Source organism: Pristis pectinata, chromosome 17, assembly GCF_009764475.1.
Source record: "Pristis pectinata isolate sPriPec2 chromosome 17, sPriPec2.1.pri, whole genome shotgun sequence".
Classification (NCBI taxonomy): Eukaryota; Metazoa; Chordata; class Chondrichthyes; order Rhinopristiformes; family Pristidae; genus Pristis; species Pristis pectinata.
In genome coordinates this window covers 26259200-26284590 of record NC_067421.1, presented here as the reverse complement: position 1 = coordinate 26284590, position 25391 = coordinate 26259200, and the positions used below count along the sequence as shown (strand labels likewise).

The following is a 25391-nucleotide window of genomic DNA, read 5'->3' as shown; positions in this document are numbered from 1 at the left end:
CTTTGTGAATGTTCTCAGCACCTGACTTTCTTGTTCCTATTGCCCATTTTCTCTGATTAAAAGGGTTATAATTTAGTGGGAAGCAAAAAGGTTGTTAGGGGAAAAAGTGAGAGAGGTGGATTGAATTCCTTTCACTGTGCTTTTCAACATTCTCCTATGATTTGGAATTGACAAGAAAACTTCTTAAATCTAATTTTATGTGAAGTGATTACCAGAATCATCACTGGGCACTGCAATTCTCATTCATATAAGAACTTTTTCTTAAGAAAGCTTAAGGAACCATGCTTTTGTGAGCATGCATGGGAGAGGGGACGAAGTTACAGCAACAATGTTCAGGCAAGCTTTGGAAATTACTCTGTTTACATCATAAGTGGGTATTCCTTGTTTCACACTTACTGCAGATGAAAATGAAACTGAATCAGAGGAAGAGGATGAAAAAGATGAGGAAGAATCAGATGAAATGGCTGAAGAAGAATCAGACGATGAAGGAGATGATGATATGGATGAAACAGAGAAACAAGATGAGGAAAAACTGAAGGATATGGAGGCTCAGAAGGTGAAAGGCAGGGTGAGTTCCAGGAGAAGCGGTTACTATTTGAAATTATGCCAGACCCAGTGATTCATTATCCTGTAATACTTGCATTTTTAACACCTACATTCAATAAGCAGCACTTATGCTTTGCACAGCAAAAGAAGTTCCTTGTCATTTAAGAAGTAAATGTTCTCCTAAACCTCCCAAATTTTACAAAGAATTTTAACCAATTTAATACAGGCTTATGGGATGTATTCTGGAAACAGAAACTTTTCAAAATGATGGTTCAGTTGACATAAGCAAGTGATCAGTATATACTTGGTGCTGTAAGGCTGAACTGAATGCCAAATATTATAGAGTTTTGATTGCAGTTTTGAATACATTAACTGTCAGCGAATGGAGTTTAAAGTTGGTGCAATCATACTTGTGTGTCCTTCACCATCTCTCTGAATGCTCTTAAAGTGATTTATGCATTGATTCTTTGCAAATGCTAAAACTTAACAGCCTTTTGAAATTTTCTGTGAATTGGTTGATTAGTGTTGATGCTGTCCCCATAGAAACTGAATGTGAAGGTAACCACAGGGACTATGAAGCTAGAGAACAAAGCACAGGAGTTTGAGCGAGAGAAAGCTGAGGAGAAGCGCCTGGCTATCATGATGATGAAGAAAAGGGAGAAATATTTGTATAAGAAAATAATGTTTGGAAAGAAGAGAAAAGTTCGCGAGGTTTGTGTTCAACTTATCTTGCGTCTTGTGTAATATGCTTTGCTGTTTTGCAGATGTAGGCGATGCATTGTTTTAAATAAGTTTCATAGTAACTTTACAAATTTTCAGAATTGTCTGAAAAAAGGTGCCTATTTAAGTTTTGAAGCTGAATTCTTATGAATTAGGGCAAGTGGGTGTGATGCCACCAAGAACAAAACTAGAATACAAGAAGTGTAATTTGGTAATTGAAGCTGTTCTGTACCATGAATGCAGACTGTGTCCTTTCCATTTTGAAGATGACTAGCTAACTCTCCTACGTTGCACAGCCTGTGGCTTGAATCCTGTTGTGTGCTGCAGCTGGGAAGAAGTTTAAAAATGTCATACTGAGCAGACCAATCAAAAGCCACAAATTATTTTTGTTTGAAAGTCCTTCCCAACAGTGAATCCAAATTGCAACTGTTAACTTTTGTTTGAAGTCTTTGTATCTGCTTCAGAACGTGATTTGGTCATTTATATATATTTTTTTGGTCACTTACATATTTTTTTATATATAGAGCAATATAACTCCACATTCCCATAGAAAATAATTGAAATTGCTAGAATTCTTGAGCAAGAAAGGACCCAATTGGTGGGAATAAAACAGTCTTTCAAATCTGCTATGTTTAATTCGCATTCCATTTCCTCCTTTTCCTCCGCTCCAAAATATGACTTTTAACTAGCAGCTTTTGGGTTGCGGATTTTATTGCAGTTAATTTCAGTGCCACTCAACTGATAAATTGAGGTGTAAGATACTGACGACTGCCTTTTTTCTATTAACACATTTCCACCTAAGTAGTTTAAATATGAGCAGAAGAAAAAAGTTTACCATCTAACCATTAATGCAGGGGGAGTTTTAAACATCTGGTGATATGTAGTTTGGGTAATGTTAAGATGCATCTGTTTTTAATCTCAACAGACAAACAAGTTGGCAGCGAAGAGGAAGGCTTATGATGACATGCTGAAAGCTGAGAAAAAGAAGAGTAAAAAAAATTAAATCTCAAAATACTGTAAATCATTGTACATCTGCAGTTTAACTGTAATTCTGTCTGCATTGGACGGAAAGTATAGATAGTAAAGGCTTTATGTGCTCTTCTGAGCAGGTTTTGTTGTGTTGGATTTCATGTGTTGCTATCTAGTTAAATGGAAATGACTTACTATAAAAAGTTGTTTAAGGATTGAAATGTTGTTCTTACAGAGTCTATCTTGGATTTCTTGTCTAATTACGTAGACTTTGTACTATGATCTTTAAAAATCTAAGCTGACTGTGCCACTTTGGCATTGTAAACTTATCATAAGCAGAACATTGTCAGTCTGCAAGGAAATGTAGTATATTGTGTGCAACCTGTACTTCCACAGAAAAATGGATTATGTCACAAATATTTCCAAAAATATGGTCTGCCTTAATATACATACTTGCATAACTGTTTCAGCAACTTAAACAATTTCCTGTCTTCATCTAATTTGAACTCTTATTGTCACTTTTTTAACTGAAGTTGGACTAGCCACGTAATTAAAATTAAAGCGTTCAGGAAATATGATCAGTATTGTAGCAATAATTAATGAACTTAAAATCATAAGAAATGTTACAAAACAGTATATTGCAGCCTAGATAGAATTTACAAAGGTGATATCAAAATCCATTTTGTCTTTCTTAAAATGTTCTTCAAAGGAACACAATGTATAAAAATAATACTGTTCACTTGTATTTTGACTGTACGTACAGAAAATCAAAGACAATTTTTATTCAGCTCTTTTCTAAATGCTGGCAAATGGATGCTGCTTTCTTTGCCTCAATAAGCACCAAGTTGTGTTAGCAAGGGAAAACAATGGTTTTTCCTTTCACATACAAGTCTCAGCATTGAACATTTTCAGTTACACTCTGCTTCAATTCTTGAAGGGTAGGATTGAATATTTCAATTCCTTGTGCTAATTATTTTTGTAACTGTGATCTAAGATGGTCAGTTCTATGCCAGTTATTGTATGCTGTAGTTGCTGGGAGCAGGGCTGCTTAATCATGTCTTTTCTATGATGGGGAAAGAAATTCCCCTTCCTTTCTTTAAATAACAGCAAGCATATATGGAATACATTTTAATGTACAACTCACTGAGTTCAGGTGTAATGCTAGAGAAACAAAGGACTGCAGATGCTTTCATCTAGAGTTCAGGTGTAATTTTGTTTGCACAGTTTAGAGCCAATAAACTTTTTTTTGTTATGCACAAGCCTTTCAATTTCATGCATTGATTGTTTGTATTGCTCAGAGGAATATATGCCTTATTAAGGTCACAGCTGCAGAAATTAAAGCTACTTGCACGCAGAGGTATTCGGCTATGATTTTCTTCTCATATGCTTAAGAGAGGAAGAAACATTTGCAACTCGTGTGTTTTAAGCCTTATGCTTCAGCAAAATCTACACTGGGCTGATAGAGTTCTCAAATACCATGAGGTCCGTGGAAATGTACCTTCATTTAGGTATTTTAATTTAATACAGCAAGAAGAGACAAGTATTGGAATCCTAGATCCACTGTCCTTTGCATTCTTTTGTTTGCTAGATTTTTAAATGTTTTTGTTGGATTGTGTGAGCACACGGGGGAAGGCTCCAAAATACATTCTTCTCTGGGGAGAGGGGAGAGAAAATCAAATCATTGAAAAACATCCAGTACTGAGGGAAAACAATTGATAAGCTGCATATTTCTTTAATAATTGTTATAAAGTATCATTTGAGGTTGCAGTAATTGCTAGGGGATGCTTAAAATAGCTTCAAAGATTGAACAAAAATAAACTTCCAGAAGTCTTGGTTTTGCTGCCTTAGTGGTGTTTGAGTTTTGCCTTCCAAACAAACTAAACAGTGGCAGTGTTATTTGTACCAATGGATGAGGCACAGGTTAATCTGGATGGCTAAGCTATTGTTGACTTGCCTTCTGCAAGACGAGACTTGGTACAGCTTGATTACTTTGGGGGAAAATAAAGACTAATCAATGTTCCACAAGCAAAGTATAAAGATAGAGATGTAGAAATTCTGGTGCATTTAATGGGTGCGGCAGTGAACCTTTGCTTAAGTATCATTTGCACTACTGACTGAACATCAGACATTCACTATGGAGCAGAAAACCCTATTTGTGATTCTCCAAGGGGAGAGGCATTCATGAAGGATGAGAATGTGCATTAATCCAGAGAATTTCATTTCTTCTAAGGCCGGGTTCAGGATGGGTGGTGACCATGGGCTGAGTTGGACCTATGCTGAGGCCAGAGAGGGCTTACTGGTGGTGGCACTGAGATCAGTAGCAAGACTGATGAGGGAAGGTTTGGGATGGTGAGAGCCAATAAGTGTCTGCATCTAATATTGCCCTGGGTTGGCCAGGTTGTCTTGGGAATGCCGAACAATGGTCTCAAGGCAACATGGTCCAAAAGGAACATTACACATGGAATGATATAATCCCATGCATTTCTGTTGCCAATCTCTTCTACGGCTAAGAAGTGATCAATTGCATATCAGTTTTGATATAATACGCCCTGGAAATAGTTGTTATCAAATGGTACTTTGTTTGGAGGATTGATGTTGCATAATTATGCAATTGAATTTCTAGGTAAGACTATATTTGTATTAAGCTGCAAGATATAAAGCCATTCACCTGGCATTACATGAAGTCTTGAATTATTTATTGAAGTTTCAAAATACTGTATCATGAATAATTAATGTTTAATTTGAAGCATCTTGCTAATTATATTTAGGCCTTTTGCAGTTTCTGCACCTGCAGTAAAAGGTTCATTCAGTTTACTCTTACAATTAATAGAACTATTGGAAAGATTTATTAATGACTTGTCTGTATTGGGAAGGGGGCTTGGTATTTAAATCTGCCCAACATTTAGTTGGAAGAAGTTTTTGCTCACTTAAACTCAGTTAAATAAGTCTAATTTGTTGGGGTGGGGGGAAACTAGTACACGTAATAATAACCTGAAACTATCTAATCCTATTTGTAATAATGTCCTTTTAGTGAAGGTATTTTGCTGTCCTTAAGCAATGTGCCCTACTTGTGACTGCAGATGGAGTCTTGACTGCTGTTGTAGCCAGGTAGGCCAATTGACAAAAGGATAGTTAGGGATGGGTAAGATGTGCTCAGCTGGCCTGCTATGTTATGTTGATTTTTTTTATGCAATGCAGTTTCTTACAATCACATTTATTCATGTAGTTTATTTTTCCTGTTGCAATATTTATTTATTACCATGGGAGCCATATTATATAGGCAAGCATACCATTTTTAATTCTAATCCATGAATGAGTGACCAGGAGGATTAATATTGCAAAGACATTGCTGTTGATGCAGACTTGAGCTGTCTTGTCTGAAGCAATAGATTAAATGGTCTATATTAAAGATTTCTAATAAATTCATGCAAGTTTGGATAAATAAACAATTTGGATAGATAACCAAAAAATGCCTTTGACACCATTGACATACAGCCTGCTGATCTCTGGAAAAGCCACAAGCAGTCCGAGTATACAGTATGTGACTGCTAACAAGCAGCCTGTTTTAACTTGTAACTGGTTAACTATTGAAAACATTGCAATCTTTTATGGTTTAACCAATACATTAAAGGTCCTATTGAAAAGAGTTGAGGAAGAAATGTACCCTGATGTATTTAACCTTTATGAATTTAATTCTGTTCTTGACTTTATCATTGTTAATTTTATAAATTTTATAAAAGTGTTATTGTGTGTTTTTTTTTCTTTGATATTGCAAAGTGATCTGCTGGAATTCAAGAGGGTCCTAAAATATCCTGCCTCCATTTGCCTTTGAGACACAAAATCTCAGATGTCAGCTCCCACCATGTCATTAGATATTTTTAATATTCCTCCTTTGCTATTATGAAAAGAATGTATAATGTTCCTGCACATGTGATCATTTAATCATCTATTTACCCTACACATTAGAAGCACCTGCCTAAAAGATTGAAACTATTTATAGATCATCCTCATTAGAGTTGGTGCAAAATCCCTGGGCTAATTAAGACACCCACCATTCAGACTAATAGATTTCTCATGTGGCAAAAATAAGGAGCAACCTCCTGATGTTTTTATTATTTCTTGTTATACCTTGTAATATCTCAGACAAATTGCAATGGTTTAAAAATGCAGCAAATATTCTTCAAAAAAAAGAATATTTTAATTAAAGCTGTATAATATAGGCTTGGAAACTCATCTTTTAAGATCATTTTGATAATTCATTTATACTGTATTTTACAGTAGAATGCTGTACTCTGCTGATACGTAGTTGCAGAAAAATGTTACAAATTACAAAATGTGTAATGTACAATAATTGGAAATAGTTATCTTTTGAAATATCATTGTGCTATACAGCTGGATATAGTGTCCTAATAACTCCCATCTTTATAGAGCCTTTTTAATGGTTCCATCAAACCTGAATACTGGCCTGACAGTGTCATCCTAGTGTTCTCAAAGAAATGGAAACTCTGTTAGATCCCCTGCTGTGACTTTTTAAATAACTCACTAGAAATGAGGATTATTTTGAAAGACTGGAGGGAGGCTAATGTGGTTTTTTAAAAGAAGTGACAAATCAGACTGGACATGGCAGGCATTATCAGACCCATGCAAAATGCGTTCTGGAAACCGGCATGTGGACCAACCTTACTGAATTACTTTTGAGTTAACTGGTGTTGATACTATTAATATGAGTCCAGAATTGGACTCAGGCCTGTATAGTGCAAAAAAAATACACTGGAAAACTCAGCAAGTCAAGCAGCATCTGTGGGGGCAAAGTGATGGTTGATGTTTCGAGTCAAGACCCTGTATTGGGACAGAGTTAAGAGGGAAGATAACTAGTAATATAGAAGTGAGAGAAGTGACAAGTGGAACCAGCTTGGGGGGGGGGGGGGGGGGTGGAGGGAGAGAGGAGTTCAGAGACAGGCTGATAGGTGGAAACATTTTCAAAAAATTACACAGATGGAGCTGTGTGGTGAGGGGGAAGGTCTGTGGAGCACACATGTTCTCCCAGTAACCATATGGATTACCTTCAGCTGTCTGGTTTCCTTCCACATCCCAAACATGTGCTGATGGATTATTTAGTTGCTGTGAATTATCCCTTGGATAAGTACCAAAAGAATCAAAAGCGGAAGCTGTAAGGCATGTGAGAAAGGATAAGTTTCAGGGCCACGGGAGTAAAGAGAGGGGGAACAGGATTGATGGGATTGCTCTGTTGGGAGTTGACGTGGACTTAATGGGCTGAATGATCTACTCTGTCATGATAAGCATGATAGCTCAGAATTTAGTCCATCCATCCAGATGCCAAACCCCTCACATACCTGGAAGTTAAAGCACAGATTCAGAAAGCAATTAGATTTCACCCTGATATATATGATCATAAACCAATGTACTTCCTTGTTTTCATGAAGCTCGCAGAGTAAACTGTATATACGGCAATAATAAATGCAACAATAAATACAATGATAAGTGCAAAACTGCAGAATGGTGCAAATATTTTAGTGCAATCTGAGGTAGTGCAAAATAAGATGCTAAAATGACAATTGTGGAATAACCAAGAGTTAAGAGGTAGAATTTAGAGTTAAAGCGCGCAAATGGTATGTTAGCTTTTAATGGAGGAAGATTTGAGTCCAAAAGTAGAGACATTTTGCTCCAATTAGATCTGACCCTGGTGAGACTACATCTGGAATATTGTGTACAGATCTGGTCTCATTACCCAAGGAAGGATATAGAGAGAGTGCAGCAAAAGTTCACCCAGTTTGATTCCTGGGTTGGGGTAGGGTTTGGTGAGAGTGAGAAGACAGGGCCTATACTGTCTTGAGATTGAAGGATGAAAGGTGATCTCATTGAAACATGCAAAACTCTTATGGAGGTTGGCAAGGTAGATATGAAAATGATTATTGTTCTGACTGGGTTGTCCTGAAACAGGGGTCACCGTCCTGAAATAAGGAATTGACCACTCAGGATAAATGGGGAGAAATTTCTTTACCCAGCGGATGGTGAACATTTGGAATTCTCTACCCAAGAGGATAGCGGAGGCTCAATCACTGAGTACATTCCAGGCAGGTTTTTAGATATAGATGGAATCAAGGGATCTAGGCTTAATACAGGTAAGTGAAGCTAAAGGATCAGCTATCATCTTAATTAATGGCAGAGCAGGTACAAGAAGCCAAATGGCTCAAGCCCTTATAAATGCTTTATCTTTAGCTCTCACATGCTGGTCTTCACTATTGTTGAGGATGGGGATGTTCTTGGACCCTCTTTTCATAACTAGGATTGCAGATTTTGCACTAATTGGCTGGTTTTGAAATCACTTTGCTCTAATTGTCTATTTCATGCTGTTTAGTTGACACATCTTGTGTTGTAGCTTCACCAGGTTGGTATCTCATTATTGGGCATGTCTGTCATTGCTCACAACTTCTCCATTCCTTCCTGGGGCAGTTAATGCCCTGGTTTGTTTGTACTGGTAGAGTGAGAAAGATGCTGGGCTGTGGGGTTACAGATTGTGGGAGTGTACATTTCTGCTGCTCCTGATTAGCCAGTGTGCCTCAAAGGTGCCCAGTTTTGAGTTGCCAGATCTGTTGAGTCTATCACATTGAGAATGATGGTAATACCACACAACACAATGAAGTGTGTCCTTGGAGTGAAAACAGGTCTTTGACTCCATAAAGATTGTGTGATGGTCACTTCTACCAACACTAGCATGGACACTTGAATTTACACTAGTAGACTGGTGAGGAGGAGGTGAAGGAGCATTATCCCTCATGTTGGTTCACTCACTACCTGCCACAGACCCAGTCCAAATCCTTTAGGGTTTGGCCAGTTTGTCAGTGGTGAGGCTACTTAGCCACTCTTGGTGATGAACATTCCAGCCCCCAATCCAGAGTGTGCTCTGTACTCTCACTCCCTCCAGTGCTGCTTCTATCCTTTTCAACGTGGAGAACCACTGATTCATCAGCTGACAGAAGTTAATAATTGGAAATCAGGTTTCCTTGCCCATATTGATTTGCTCTCACTCCATAAAGTCTGAAATCAATGTTGAGAGCTCCCAGACTATAGCCCTCTCCAACTTGTATAGAACTGTGCTGGTCCCTTTGGAGGGTCTGTCGTGCTGATGGCACCAGATATAGACACGGATTGTGATGGAGGAGTCTGGCATGTTATCTGTACTGGTAAGTACAACTATATCAGGGGTTGCTTAACCATTCTTGGAACAGTTCTCCTAAACAGACACCAGTCCCCAGGTACTCATGAGAAGGACTTTGTAAGGTCCACTAGGCTAGGGACAACTTTGTCGACTCCAAATCTGATGCCTAGATTAATGCTGTGTGGTCTGTCTGGTTTTATCATTTTTAAGATGGTTATTATGATCCAACTAACTGGCTTTATAGGCCATTTCAAAGGGAGGTTCTGTGGGTTTGGAGTCGTATATAGACCAGACCAAGTAAGGACAGCACATTTCCTGACCTGAAGAACATTAGTTGAGTTTTTAAGGCAATCATATTCACCCTTACTAAGGTTATTTTTTTTTCCTCCCAGACAATTTTTAACTAAAGCTGCCAAAGGGGAATTTGAACTCTGGATTATTGATCCAGTCCTCTGAGTTCATAGATAATAACTCGTTTGGCATTTCTTGTTCAAACTTCCACCCTATATCTGCTGGAGGCAATCGCCCTCTTGGGAAAGCAAATTCATAACATCACTCCGCATAATGTGTCAAGTCACAAGTGCTCCAATTAACTGCACATTTAAAGTTTATTAACACAGGTCATTTGAAATAATTCATCAACAAAACAATTATTCCAAAATTGGAAAAAAATATTAAAAATGTAAGACCATAAACCTTTCCACAAGCAGTTTTGAGCACTGTAATTATTACTCATTGAACTCTATAAATATCTTAAACGTGATTTCACTACTAAATTCAGTCTAGTATAAATTAATTCTACCATAATAATGCCATAGATAAAACAGGTTGTGTCATGTTTAATCTGTTTAGTGAATGACTGTTATAACTTTTATGCTGACCAATTGAATCCAGCATAAATATCACTGTAAGGTTTTAAGTTTCATTTTATAAAACTGGAAGTTAAGGTTTTATAGCTGGATAATCTTTAATTTAGTCTTCCTAACAGTACCCACATTTTTAAAAATTTCAGTAACAAAATGATTATGTGGTTTGCACTTGCTGTGCTCATAATGTATGTTTTGTTTACAAACTCATTTATTTCTAACAGGTTGGCAAAAATTGCAACGAGCAATTCATGGGTCATTAAACCTAAGTGGAAGAAAGCTGTTTACACATATTTCTGACTGCTGGTTCTGACAACTTTGTCTTTGCATAAAATGATACGAAGAATGCAAATATCCATCTGTCTCCAGTAAGACCTTTTGTTAAATGTGACTCATCCATGTAATGCCCACTTCTGTAAATATTTTTTGACACAAGCGTTACTTGAAATATCAGGCACTATTTCAAGGCATCTTCCTTGTAACTGGGCAATAAGCTAAACAACCATTAAAGGAGAGGAAGGGAGGGGGGGGAAATACAGGAGCAGATATCAAAGGTCAGTGAAGTGAAGTGTTTGGTTTATGAATAAGTTTTGGTTGGACTCGATCAAGACTGATATTGGCAGGAGCCAAAGTTAAGCAAACTGGACAAAAGATAATGCAACATGGAGATAATAAGTGACTAGGTTAGGGGGGTGGGTAGAAAAACAAATATCAAAGATCAATGAAATGGAATGCCTCAATAGACTCAGAGTTGGTTGTGACCCAGCAAGAACAAATCATGGTCAACTCATTCTGGAGTGAAAATCCCACCATGGGAGCAGAACTTGCTTGGGTGCTGGATTAGGGATGGCTCAACAGAGAGTTAACTCCAGAAACCAACAGAGAAAATGAATGCACTGTAAACTTCCAGTTTACTACCATCTCTCACAACTCCCTTTTTGAATCCTTTGAAGAAGCTTCCATTTTTTCTACATGCATGAGGATGTATATACTTCAGTTGAAAGCACAAATGACGTTCAGTTACTGACTACAGTATATCACTCCTTTCTGACATCTTTTTTTCCACAATTTACTTCCAAGGTGACAACTCTTTGTTATCTAGGTCTCCAAGACCATTGTTAGTTTCAACTCTTATTTAATCTCAGTTATCACATTACTATCAATGGCTTTAACCTAACCCTAAATAACCATGTCTATCATCTGTCAAAGGTCCTTGGTTATCTCTCTTCAGCTCTTCAACAATGCACTGTCTCTTCTGATATCCCAGGCAGGGAAGAGATTTCCAGATAATGTCACCACCTGGATGGAATTTAGGACCTGCTCAAAACAGACAAGATCCTGATAGGTCTTGACATAGAGGATGTGGAGAGGATGATTCCTCTTGTGGGAGAATCTCAAATTAGGGGTTACTGTTTAAAAATACAGGCTCACCATTGAAGACAAAGATGAGACAAAACCTTTTCCCTCAGTGGATCTCTTCCTCAAAAAGCAGTGGAAGCAATCTTTGAATATTTTAAGGCAGTAATAGACCGATTCTGGGAAGGTGGCAAAAGGTTTCCATGAGTAAATGGGAATGCAGAGCTAAGGTTGCAGTTGGATCAACCATGATCTTATTAGATGGTGGAGCAGGCTCAAGGTATTGAGTGGCCTACTCCTATTTCATACGTTTAAATGTTTTCTTGATCCCTCTACTCTTTCAATGCACTTACATGTTTCTTTGTTGTTAATTCCAGGTTGAAATTCAGCTAACCTTCAATGAAACATTGGTTAGACTATATTCAGTAACAAGCCATCCCATTCTGACTGCCCCAATGGGCTTGTGTGACCCTTACACTCAATGGGCAGCACTCATCATTCCCAGCATTTGCCTCGCCCTTCTCTCCACGTACATTCCTCCACTCTTTTAAAGTGAAGCAAGGAGAATCAGATGGGAAACACCTGACTTTTCTGAGAACTTTTCTGAGAATTCCTCATCATCTGTGAAGACAAAAATATTCAGATGATTTCATTGACCCAGCAGCACAGGTTTAGTGATGTCAGGAGAAATAAACAAAAATCAAATAAAGGTATTTTTCCCCCCACATCTAATAGCTTCTTGCACTCTTTAGGCTCAGTTTCATTTCTTAGGTCAGGCATTATAAGAGAGCAGTGGATCAAAGGCCCGGTGAGCTCATTGTAATGGTGAAGCCAAAGGAAGTAGGAAATGCACAGGAGACTAAAAGTTGGTGCAATGCAGTGTTATGGGGTTACACGTGGTCACAGAGTTAGGGAGCTGTGAGACACTGGAGGTATAAAAATGTTTAAATTAACGTGCCGTTGGACCTGGAGTGTGTGTGATCAGCAAATACAGGGGTTATGCATGGATGGAACTTTGTGCAGTTTGGGACATGAACCTTTGACTATCAGATTAGTTCCCAGGTAGGGATCGTTTTACTATCAGGAGAGACGAGCAGACTGGGTCTTCATTCTCCAGAGCTTAAATGAATGAGCAGACAACAATGACATAGCTAGTAGAGCTGCCGTCTCAAAGCTCCAGCAATCTGGGTCAATCCCGACCTCCACTACTGTCTGCATGGAGATTACATGTTCTCCCTGTGACCTCATGGATTTACCTTCAGGTGGTCCCGTTTCCTCACACATCCCAAATACATGCGGGTTGTCTGTCCTGTCAGTTCCTTCAAAATCATATCTGTTTCAGTAAGATCGCCTTTCATCCTTCTATTCAGCTCAACCTTTCTTCATGTGTCAACCTTTTCATTGCAGGAATCAATATAGTGAACTTCCTCTGCACCACCTCCAGTGTGGGCACACCCATCCTGAAATATGGAGTCCAAGCTCTATGCAGGACTCTAGTTACAGTCTCAACACCTCCGCTTCTCCATCCTTTTAATTACTTTAGTTGTCCTTCACTGGTTTCTAATAATTTCCCAATCCTCTGTCCTACCATATCAGAATATTTTATGCTTTTTCTTTCAATTTGATGGCATCCTTAAATTCCATAGGTGGCTATGGATGGTGCATCCTTCTTATTGAGACTTTCTTTCTCACCAGAATATACCTTTGCTAAGATTTATCAATTATCTAATTAAATGATTGCCACTGCTGGTTTGTTGTCTTACTGTTTAATCTAATTTCCCAACTTCAGCCAACTCTGTCCTCTTACCATTTTAATCAGCTATATTTAAGTTTAGGGTACTACTTCCAGACGCAAGTTTCTCATAGTCAGATTGCATTTGAACTTCTACTATGCTGTGATCAGCCTTTCCTGGGGGTTCCTTTGCAGTGAAATGATTAATTAATACTATGACAATACACATCAGACCTAAAATAGCCTGCTCCCTGGTTTGAATGTGTTGATCTGAGAAACCATCTCCACATACTCCATGAGATAATCCTCAAAGTTACGCTTGCCTATTTACCTCATCTGATCTGTATGATGATTACAATTCCTTATGGTTATTGCAGTACGTTTCTTACAAACTCCCAATTTACTTGAATAAATATCTCTTGATTTATACTCCTACGGTAGAACTACTGTTATGGGGCCTATATTCCTATCAGTGACTCCTACCCTTACGGTTTCTTATCTCCACACAGACTCTACTTCTAGATCTCTGAGCAGATATCATTCCACACCACTGCTGTGATCTCATCTTTTATTAACAGAGCTACCCCATCTCCTTTTCCTTTCTGCCTATTCCTGCAAAACGTCACCTTCCCCTGAATACCAGTTCCCAGCCCTGGTCACCTTGTAACCATTTCTCTGTAATGGTTATCAGATCATACCCATCTATTTCTATTTGGGCTATTTACCTTATTATGAGTTCTATGTACATTCAGATAAAGAGCCTTTAACAAGAAAGGGAAATGTGTTTTGAATTTCTGATTCAGGATATTGCTTTCCCATTACCCAGCTATAAATTCAATCCGCTGACCAAAATGGTCATGTGGAATTTGTTCAATTATTGTACTTGAAACTTGACAGCATGACCTTCTTCATTTTCCCCAATGAAAGCGTTACATAGAACTAAGTTTTGTGTAGGTGTTAGTATTGACGTACATAAAATTTGAACTGAACAAGAGTAAACTAAAGCTTTTGTTAGCTCTTTTTTTCATTGTAGTGTTTGAAGGAATTCTGATTTAAAACGTAACCTACTCTAGACTCACTGTAAATGCCCCATTGAATTTGAATAGTGAGGGTATGGTTGTCTGCAGTAAATAAATGATTCACTGACAACACTGAAGCTTTCTGCCAACTGCTTCTAGAAGCAAGATCTACTGTATATACATTTAAAAGTGAGATAACAAGAATCCACACTATGCTAATCAAACCCAGTTTAAAATTGACAGAAAGTGACAATGATACTGAGTTTTGATAAACTCTTCAGTTCAATCAAAGGGGAGTTGCTGGGCATGAGAAAGAATAAGTTACAGGGGAACAGGAAAATAAGGAGGGGGGGAATGGGACAAATGAGATTGCTCCTCTGGAAGCCAGCATGGATCCAATGGACCAAATATTCTCCTATATTAAAAACAAAAGTTGCAGAAAACACTCAGCAGATCAGGTGGCATCTGAGGAAAGACGTTTCAGTTCAAGGACCTTTCTACCAACAAATGCAAATTAGGAAACAGGAGCTGATGTGGCAATTTAAAAAAATTAGTGTAGATGCTGGAAGGTTCTTTGATCCAAAACGTTAACTGTGTTTCTCTTTCCTCAGATGTTGCCTAACCTGCTGAGTGTTTCCAGTGTTTACTGGTTTTATTTCAGATATCCAGCATCTGAAGTTTATTTGATATCACCCTCCCGCTGAATCATTATATGTCTTTGCCACTGGTGAAGCAACCTCCAACACAACACAGTAAATCAGTTCATTGTGGGCAACTTGTGTGGTGAATTCAAGTGAACACTGACATTTTAATATCACACATCTGAGGCAGAAGAAAGCCTGCTCACTACATAAATATTTGTTAATGATTGAAGCACTGATGCTTCCAGCCTTTAGCAGCTTTTGTAAATCGCTCATAAAATAAACAGAAAAACCAGAGAAGGCTTCTCAGTTTCCAGTGGTAGAGTTTTGAAGGAGCTGGGAGAAGGGGGCAGTGGGGAACAGGGAAATCATCCACTAACTTTTTAAGCTTTTTCTGCTGACTAGTTCCAGATAAGTAAAACTTCGATGGATTTTGCAATTTGTTTGGCAAAGTTAGAAATGTGCATCTTTAACATTACACTTTGCAGAAGTTTTATCAAAGGTATTAAATCATTACAGGCTTCTATTTCAATACAATTTACCAAAAACAGGAAGGGAAAAAGCAAATTTCAATGATTTTTCCCAACCTTTTATAGGTTCCTAACCTTACATGAAAAATGCATAGGAGAAAACATGGAAGAATAATGTCAGGAGGAGACACATTTGATCCATTGTGCCTTTAACCATTGCACTTCCCTTACTGTTAAGGTTGTGACTTTTTGATTAGAATTCACTTAAATCTGTCAATTGCTATTTTTAGTTTTAAGGGAGTATTTACTTCAAAAGTTAACAATTAAGATGCGGAGTAAGAAATTCTGTCACATAATGTGTAATGTTTTACACATTTGCAACTTAATTATACCAAAAATTACATGCAATCTGCTTCTTTGTGTGACAACTGCATACATCTGTAGATTTGGCCCAGATGTCCTGTGTGTGGGACACACAGCACACATGCAGTGAAGTCACACAGGCCACAATACAGCTACTGACTGTACAACATTCTTCTGAACTTTTGAGATGCACAATGTGAGCATCTCACACCAAAGCAATGGCCTTAATGAAGATTCAGGGCCTAGTTGGGTGATAGGTAAATGGGACCAACATTGTCTACTCCACTGCAGTGAGTTCTGAGGGGTCATTTTGCTGGAAGAATCTGATCTAAATATTTACCTTCACATTCATTCCCATTCCACTCCTCTCTGTTGATGTCATTATGAGCTCTGCATTATATCCAGCAGTTCAACCACTCTAGTCTGACATTCCTCAGGTTCTTCAGCACAATAATGTGTCTGACATCCCCCAACACCATCCCATTACATATCCAACACCCCTAACCATGGGGTACTCCCTACCCTCATGCTACCCATTCCCCAGAGACCCAATCTGCCGTTGTTCCTAACTACCTAGCCACGTCCCCCAAAAGATCCCAGGTCCTACCTGACCCTGGTTCTCTCAATAACCATTCCCCATGAACTGTGGCTGGGCTGACTTCCTTCACTTGCAGAGGAGAAAAGATCTTTATTCAAGTTCAACTGCACAGTTCTGTTCCACCACAAACACCTTGCCACACACAAAAGTGGCACAGATGCTGCGACAGGGCTGTTTTAACATGCCTTTCTTGATGTGGAACAGTTTCCAGGCTGCAGTTTACTTCATGTGTGGCCCAATGTGCAGCTAACAGATGGTGCGATTCCCCACAACTGGCAGAGAGACAAAGGATCGCAGATGGGAAAGCAATCCTCCAGATATTCAGCTATAAAGGCAACTTGGGAGCAGAATGTGTTATTAGTCAGAAGTGATGTGTAATTAGGGAGAGAAGCAAATGAGAATGAAGACTGTGATGTGAAAGACGTGTCTGTGTATCACTACTTGTGGGAACACCATTTGTTGTATTATTGCATTAACCTTTTAGGAACATTGGAGCCCCTTGAGAATGTTTTGCCATTCAATTAGATTGTGACCAATCTGTGACCATTTACCTGCCACATAATCCTTAATCTTGGATTTAAAATTATAAACATCTGTAGCTTCAAGTGCCTAGCTGACTTAAGTAATGGGAGACTCTCTTGGTATGATAATATCTGCCTTCCAGTAATAAATTTAGTAATGAACTTATGAGATGTCGAAAGACTGAATACCTCCCTCCCAACACTCCCAACCATGGACCTAAACATTAACGTTCTGGATTAACTTAAATCAGACCATCATTACTCTGAATTACTTCAATCGACGCATGACTAAGTTACCAAGTTGCTTTGTTAAGTCAACATTAAATATATACATTCAGAGTAAAGGTATTTTAGGTTTGGTATATTGTTGCTGTGCCAATTATGTTAGAAACTTGCCTCTGATGAATCATATAATGGAATGGAAATAGTGCCAGAGAATCTGATTTTGCAGCTTTGGGTTCACCTTTCTTCTTCATAACATTGCACTATACATACAGCAGTAACAAAACAATGTTGGCCATTCAATGGACAGAATTATTTCTTCAGTGTCAAAATTTCCAGTATTAAAATAACAGTGACAGTGGTTTGTCATTGTGCTGACTTGATGAATTCAATTGACCCATCATCAATTTGTGGCAAATTGTCCTAAATGGCTACCAGCCTTTTCACAAGCTCTACCAAACATCTTAGTAGAGTGCAAAAAATTCAAATAGTTGTAAGTATTAGTACAATTAAAGACCCCTATTATGCCCTGTGCCAATTCATTGTACTATATTGAAAACAAATCATCTTTACAATTTATGAAAGCTTGGGATATTTTTGAAAAACAATACCATACAGCATAGAAGGAGCCCATTCAACTCATCTGTGCCAGCTCTTTAAAAATACTATCCAGTGAGTCCAAGGGCTTTCCACGTAGCATCAGATCTTGTCTTGAATCTGATTCCAATATTTTTTCACATGTTGCACTTTTGATCATAACCGCTTTCATTAGGTAATTATCCTTGTTTTCTCAATGATGCCTTCTTCAGATTTACTTGGATCTGTGCCCTCTGATTACTGATCTACGTACAAGTGAAAATATCGCATTTGTGTGTTCCTTAAGCTCTATTTCAGTTCAGTAATAAGAATGAATGCTAAGCTAACATGCATTCAAGGGTAAAAGGCACACAGTTGTGCTCACACACACAAATAGTTACACTTGTACATACTCAAATTCATGCACACCTACAGGTTCCCTCCAAGTGGTGCACCACCCTGGCGTGGAAATATATTGCCAATCCTTCATCGTCACTGGATCTAAATCCTGGAACTCCATGGCCAAGAGCGTTCTCGGGAGCACCCTGACCAGAAGGACTAAAGCAGTTCGGGAAGGTAACTCACCCCAGCTGCTCAAGGGCACTTAGAGATGGGCAACACACAGATCATGAAAGTGATGATAAAAATAAAGAAACAGATGTGTACATAGGACATGAACCACCATAATATCATTAACAACACCACATTAAAACATAGTTCATTGCGTGAAATTAACTAACATATTAAAGTGATCGATTACAGCTCCATTTTTTAAACTGATATTCACTGAAGCTTTCTCTAAAGGAAACACCTGCACTTACATACATTGTCTTTAAAGCACCCCAAGAACCCTCCTGCCAAGAATATTTCTGAATTTCAGCCATTGTTGCAGTTTAAAATGACTATCTTGCAGAGTTATAGCATCAAACAGCACAGAAACAGGCCTTTCGGCCCATCATGTCTATGCTTCCCTTGATCCTATCTACAATGGAACTAATCCCATTTACCCATATCGTTTTCTGCTTCACCCTGTTGTGTCCGTACCCTCTTCACATTACCCGGTCCACCTCAAGTCACCCTGCTCTCCCTGTTTCACCTTGCAGACCATTACTGCTGCGCATTCCTTGGTTAGTTGCCCCTTTGCTCTGTCCATCCCTGCTCCTGGTTCACCCTCCAAGGACTGCTAGGCTTTCACCCTTTCAGGTCCGCTTGAACCTCAGCCTGCCTTCTCCCTTTCAGGTCCGCTTGAGCTCTAGCCTGCCAGATCCACTCCAGATCATCCTGCTGCCTCTGTCTCCTCATAGTTCACTCTCACTTTGCACTGCCTTCAAAGTAGTTCTCTCGCTTCACCCTACCTGGTACATTGGCTCATTGCTCTGCACCTCTTCATGTTTCGAGGTCTACCAGTCACCCTGCTCTACCCTGCGTCCCATTACTGTTGTGCAATCCTTGTTTAGTTCAAAGTCAAAGTCAAGTATATTGTCATGTGCACAAGTACATGTATGCACAGGTGCAATGAAAACCTTACTTGCGGCAGCATCACGGGCACATGGCATCATACCAGCATAGTTATCCTTTCGCTCTGTCCATTGAGCTCTGCCCACCCTGAATCACATCTTGTTGAGTCACATTTGAAAGAATGGGAAACTCACTCAGGGAAGTAATACCCGTCCGTTAGACTGTTCAATAATAGACATTTGAAATGTCCAAAGGATTTGACTACAGTTTTTATGCCTCATCTAGGGGCATGAACATGTAGATTGAAAGAGACAGACATCATCAAAATTTGTAAACCTCTAATTTCATAGCCACAGGGCTAGATTAGAAAACTGTTAACAGTATGTAGGTTTGCAGTAACAAAATATACCAGATTTGATATTACAGTTGCTGTACATTTTACAGAATAGGATCTCAATTCCATTGATGAATTGTATATAAGCAGAAGTGGGGTAGCTCTGGAGAAACCTGTCATTTATTTTTTAATTAGAATATTGCCTTGTTAATTGCAACTCATTAAAGACAATGACAAGCACATGGATGAACAAAGAACATAACAGCCTACACTTGTTACTATTCTTTAATTGGGCTGATTAAATTCCACAGATGTGAGTTCACCTTCCACCTTCAAAATGTAGCACCATCTACACACAAGCAAAACAATTCTAGCTAGTTTCTCTGTGTTCCTCTCTCTGGGCTTCACCTCCTAAGTACTCCCTGTATTCTCTGTTTTTCCCCAGCATCTGCAGTATTTTGCTCCAATATAAATTAAATATTATACTATAGGGCAGGCACAGTTGTGTAGTGGTTAGCGTAACGCTTTACAGCTCCAGCGACCCGGGTTCAAATCCGGCCACTGTCTGTAAGGAGTTTGTACGTTCTCCCTGTGTCTGTGTGGGTTTCCTCTGGGTGCTCCGGTTTCCTCCCACATTCCAAAGATGTACAGGTTAGGAAGTTGTGGGCATGCTATGCTGGCGCCAGAAGCGTGGCGACACTTGCGGGCTGCCCCCAGCACATTATGCAAAAAGATGCATTTCACTGTGTGTTTCAATGTACATGTGACTAATAGAGGTATCTTATCTTATCAATATTAACTAGTTAATGATTGGGATCGTTTCTTTGGTGTCTGAATTTCCAAGATTAAATGAAATAACAAGCCACTGGTTTCTCATTGTATACAGAAGTTCTTTTTTCATTTTATCTTTTCACCTTGGTGAGTATATTCAATTATATTGTACCCTTGTCTAAATGATTTTGATCCTGTAGTGACACATGTAACTCATTTACAGTTTAAGCTCTAGTGATCACTAATTAGTGTTGAAGGCAACTCTCCCGAGTATATTGTGAATGATTCACAGCTGAGATCAAGTGCCAACCATTTTTAACTTGCCTGTGTAGCAAATTGGCAGCTGTTGATTTTTCAGTTTAAATCTGCAGATCTTAATCAGGCATTAAGACTAGGTAGGATTGACAGAAACTACCATGTTATAAAGCCAATAGAAGAAATTTCTTCCTCTGACACTCATTTAAAATTATATTTTGCCCTTCATACAGTACTAATTGCTCTGGCTGAGTTGCTCTTGCTCAGATTTGAATCCATATGTAATACAGCCATAGGCATAGACACATTTACTGAAACTTGGGAGGCTGCTTATTCTGCTGTAATTAATAAATTACCAGTATTCACAAGTTTCAAAGCTGAGAATTAGAGTAATTTGTGACAAGCCCGTTAACTACAGGGGAAAACATGCATTTTCCCATTTTCTATAAAAATGGAATTTTAATCCTATTTGGAATATGTTTGAACCTCATGGATTATTTTGATCATTATAGATATTTACATTATTTGCTTTCAATTCTTCAAATATACAGTAACATAGGATTTTATATAAGTGTAAAATAAATGAACAGGTTTTTCCAGTGCTACTGCCCTTCTACTATACACGCCTCATCAGTAGAAAAGGTCTTAATGGAAAAGTCTGTTTCCTTTGTGAATATTGATGAAAAGCATCCATTTAGGACCTCACCTGTACCTTCTGGTTCCACAGACAAATTTCCCCCGCTGTCCCTAATTGACCCTAGGCTTTCCCCGATTATTCTTTTGTCCTTAATGTCTTTATAAAACACCTTCCAATTTACCTTAATCCTGTCTGCCAGTGATATTTTATAACTCCTCTTTGCCTTCCTAGTATCCTTTTAAGCATCACCTACACTTTTACATAGCCCACTCTGTCATTAGTTCTCTGTACCTACCATAGAACCATAGAACCATAGAACCATACAGCACAAAACAGGCCCTTCGGCCCACCATGTTGTGCCGTCCATCAAACCACCCTCACACTATCTAACCCTTTCACTATCTAACCCTTTCCTCCCGCATATCCCTTTATCTCACATTCCTCCATGTGCCTATCCAACGAACTCTTGAACCTGTCCAATGTATCTGCCTCCACCACCACCCCAGGCAGTGCATTCCATGCACCAACCACTCTCTGGGTGAAAAACCTCCCCCTGACATCTCCCCTGAACCTCCCACCCATAACCTTAAAGCCATGCCCTCTCGTCTTGAGCCTTGGTGCCCTGGAAAGGAGGTGCTGGCTGTCTACTCTATCTATTCCTCTCAATACTTTATATACCTCTATCATGTCTCCTCTCATCCTCCTCCTTTCCCGTGAATAAAGTCCTAGCACCTTAAGCCTGTGCTCATATTCCATACGCTCTAATCCAGGCAGCATCCTGGTAAATCTCCTCTGCACCTTCTTCAACGCCTCCACATCCTTCCTATAATGCGGCGACCAGAACTGAACACAGTACTCTAAGTGTGGTCTAACTAGAGTTTTGTAAAGCTGCATCATCACCTCGCGGCTCTTAAACTCAATCCCACGATTTATGAAAGCTAACATCCCATAGGCCGCCTTAACTGCTCTATCCACCTGTGAGGCAACTTTCAGTGAACTGTGAATATGAACCCCCAGATCCCTCTGCTCCTCCACACTGCCAAGTACCTTGCCATTTACCTTGTACTCTGCCCTGGAGTTTGTCCTTCCAAAGTGTACCACCTCACACTTCTCCGGATTGAACTTCATCTGCCACTTGTCAGCCCAGCTCTGCATCCTATCAATATCCCTCTGTAGGTTCCAACAGCCCTCCACACTATCCACAACACCGCCTATCTTAGTGTTGTCCACAAACTTACTAACCCAGCATTCCACCCCCTCATCTAAGTCATCTATAAACATCACAAAAAGTAGAGGTCCCAGAACCGATCCCTGCGGGACACCATAGTCACTGCCCTCCAATCCGAGGGCACTCCTTCCACCACAACCCTCTGCTTTCTACAGGCAAACCAATTCCTAATCCACACAGCCAAGCTTCCCTGGATCCCTTGGCCTCTGACCTTCGTTTTTTTCTTTTTATCCAACCCTCGATATCCCTCAACATCCAGGGTTCCCTGTACTTGTTAGCCTCGACTTTCACTCTTACAGGAACATGTTGGCCCTGAACTCTCACTATTTCTCCTTTGAATGCTTCCCACTGTGCAGATGTAGACTTTCCTGCAAGTACATGCTCCCAGTCTATATTTGCCAGGTCCTGTCATATTTGAATGAAATTTGCCTTTCCCCAGTTTAAGACCATTATCCCTGGTCCATCCTCATCTTTCTCCACAACCATTTTGAAATATATGATTCCCAGTTTTAATAACTCACTGAACATGTGCCGAGTGGTTTCATTCCATGAAATCTTTTCTTGTCCACATGCAGCCCCCAGGTTTGACCTGTGAGTTCTTCTATCTTCAGGTTCCAAACAAATCCCAGGTTTCACTTCAGTTTTGTGTAATCAGACAAATCTCATGTTTGACCTTATGATATCCACACACAACCCCTCACCCCACTCCCCCCACCCCCAAAACTGTTGATGATAAATCCATTCTTTCATTATATTCATTGTTGGACAGAGAGCATTGAGTGCAGTAATTAAATCCACAGACGACAACAAATCGAGTGGTACAGTCAGGAGTCTATAAGAGGGTAGATTATAATGGAGCAACACCCACAAAGTGCTGTAGGAACTCAGCAGGTCAGGCAGCATCTATGGAGGGAAATAAACAGTCAACGTTTCCCTCCACAGATGCTGCCTGACCTGCTGAGTTCCTCCAGCACTTTGTGTGTGTTGCTCCAGATTCAGCATCTGCAGAATCTCTTGTGTCTCCTGTCACAAACCAGCAACAAAAGAAACACACTGAGCATGATTCAGTGTTAAAAACTATTTTATTAATCACTACTTATGATAATACGTAAAATAAAAGTAAAAATGTTAGTATGTTAGAATTCAAGAATGTTAAACCTCGAACGTTAACCCCAAAACTAAACTCGTCGTGTGTGTGTGTGACAAAGTCCAAAACTCCCAGTTCCGGAATGGTTCTTAAAGTTCAGTTCCGCAAGCGATAAGGTGAAACATGAGCAAGGGCTTCTTCAACAACCACCGTTGTCTGAAGATAAGACGTAGACGTAGAGAAACATAGAGAGAGTAAATACGAAATCCAAATGTTCCACGATGGAACCCAAACGACACTTCAGTGTTTACTCGGTAGTGACTTCCTCACCCCGAAAAGCATCCGAATCGTGGTCGTCCACACACAAATACCTGTTTCCTTCTACAGGTCAGCAACAAAGTGAACTCCACCGGATTACTTCCAACTTCCATACATGGATTTCAGTGGCAAACACAGTTACTGTTTCTCATCCATCGATAGAGAAAACAAGCAGGCTGGTGTCTCTCTCCTTTCTCTCTCTCTCTTCTTCTTCTTCTGACTTCTTCAACAACGTCATTATGTCCTTTATCTTCTATTGACGTAAGCACGCCCCACACACACATACACACACACTCTCTATCTTAAAGGGACTTTCACTGAGTCCATAACACTCCATAGATTTGAATGGACTGGGAGAATACAGGGAACTAGGTCCAAATTCGGCAAATGATTTTCAGTGTAGATAGCGATGCATTAAACCAAATGGGAGGATCCGGTACAGAGAGTCGTGAAGTGCTAGTCTGAGGAAGCAAATGAGCTCCTATGTGACTGCTTTGAAACAGTGGACTGGTCCATGTTCAAAGACTCAGCTGCAGCCTAGATGAGTATGCCACTACCATCACAGACTTTATCAGCAAGCGTGTAGAGGACTGTGTACCAAAGAGGACAATACGGGTATTCCCAAACTGGAAACCATGGATGAACCGGGAGATCCACTCCCTACGGAAGTCGAGGACTGCTGCACACAAATCTGGTGATCCTGATCTGTACAAGAAATCGAGATATGACCTTCGGAAAGCTATCAGGGATGCCAAGAGGCAATACCAACTCAAAATAGAGGCCCAGAACAGCCGTCAGTTATGGCAGGGCTTACATGCCATAACAGGCTACAAGACAAAGTCGGGCTGCATAGTTAACACGGTAGCATAGCGGTTAGTGCGACACTATTACAGTGCCAGCGATCGGGGTTCAATTCCCGTCGCTGTCTGTAAGGAGCTTGTACGTTCTCCCGTGTCTGCGTGGGCTTCCTCCGGGTGCTCCGGTTTCCTCCCACATTCCAAAGACGTACAGGTAGGTTAATTTGGGTTTAAAAAAAATGGGCGGTGTGGACTTGTTGGGCCGGAAGGGCCTGTTACCATGCTGTAAATAAATTTTAAAAAATAACAGCAGCGCATCCCTTCGTGACGAACTTAATGCATTCTATGCGTGTTTTGAACAGAAGGGAAATGGATTGTCACCACCCACCCTGACAGCCTCCAATGCAACTGAACCTACGGTCACCATAAGATCGGTCTTCCGGAGAGTGAACATGAGGAAAGCATCTGGCCCAGATGGTATCCCTGGCCGTGTGCTCAGATCTTGTGCTGATCAGCTGGCAGAAGTATTTGCAGACATATTTAACCTCTCCCTGCTTCAATCTCAGGTTCCCACCTGTTTTAAGAAGACCACTATCATCCCGGTACCGAAGAAAAGCAAGGTAACATGCCTCAATGACTACCAACCAGTGGCTCTGACATCCACCATCACAAAGTGCTTTGAGAGGTTGGTCATGGCTCGCATCAACTTCAGCCTACCAGACAATCT

General features: G+C 39.8%; 1 protein-coding gene and 1 long non-coding RNA gene across 2 annotated transcripts in view; both read left to right on the top strand.

The window, feature by feature from the left end:
- pes (pescadillo) overlaps window positions 1-5961 on the top strand; it is a 42587-nt gene extending 36626 nt beyond the window's left edge. Inside the window, exons 13-15 of the mRNA XM_052032412.1 lie at window positions 402-568; window positions 1090-1257; window positions 2192-5961. Of these exons, the coding sequence (XP_051888372.1) occupies window positions 402-568; window positions 1090-1257; window positions 2192-2269 (413 nt within the window). The 3' untranslated portion in view covers window positions 2270-5961. The remainder of the gene's footprint in view (window positions 1-401; window positions 569-1089; window positions 1258-2191) is intronic.
- Window positions 5962-9299: 3338 nt separating this feature from the next.
- On the top strand, window positions 9300-12379 carry LOC127579565 (uncharacterized). Its single transcript, XR_007957701.1, has 3 exons — window positions 9300-9440; window positions 10506-10649; window positions 12015-12379. It is a non-coding gene; the product is annotated as an uncharacterized LOC127579565 (long non-coding RNA).
- The last annotated feature ends 13012 nt before the right edge of the window (window positions 12380-25391 follow it).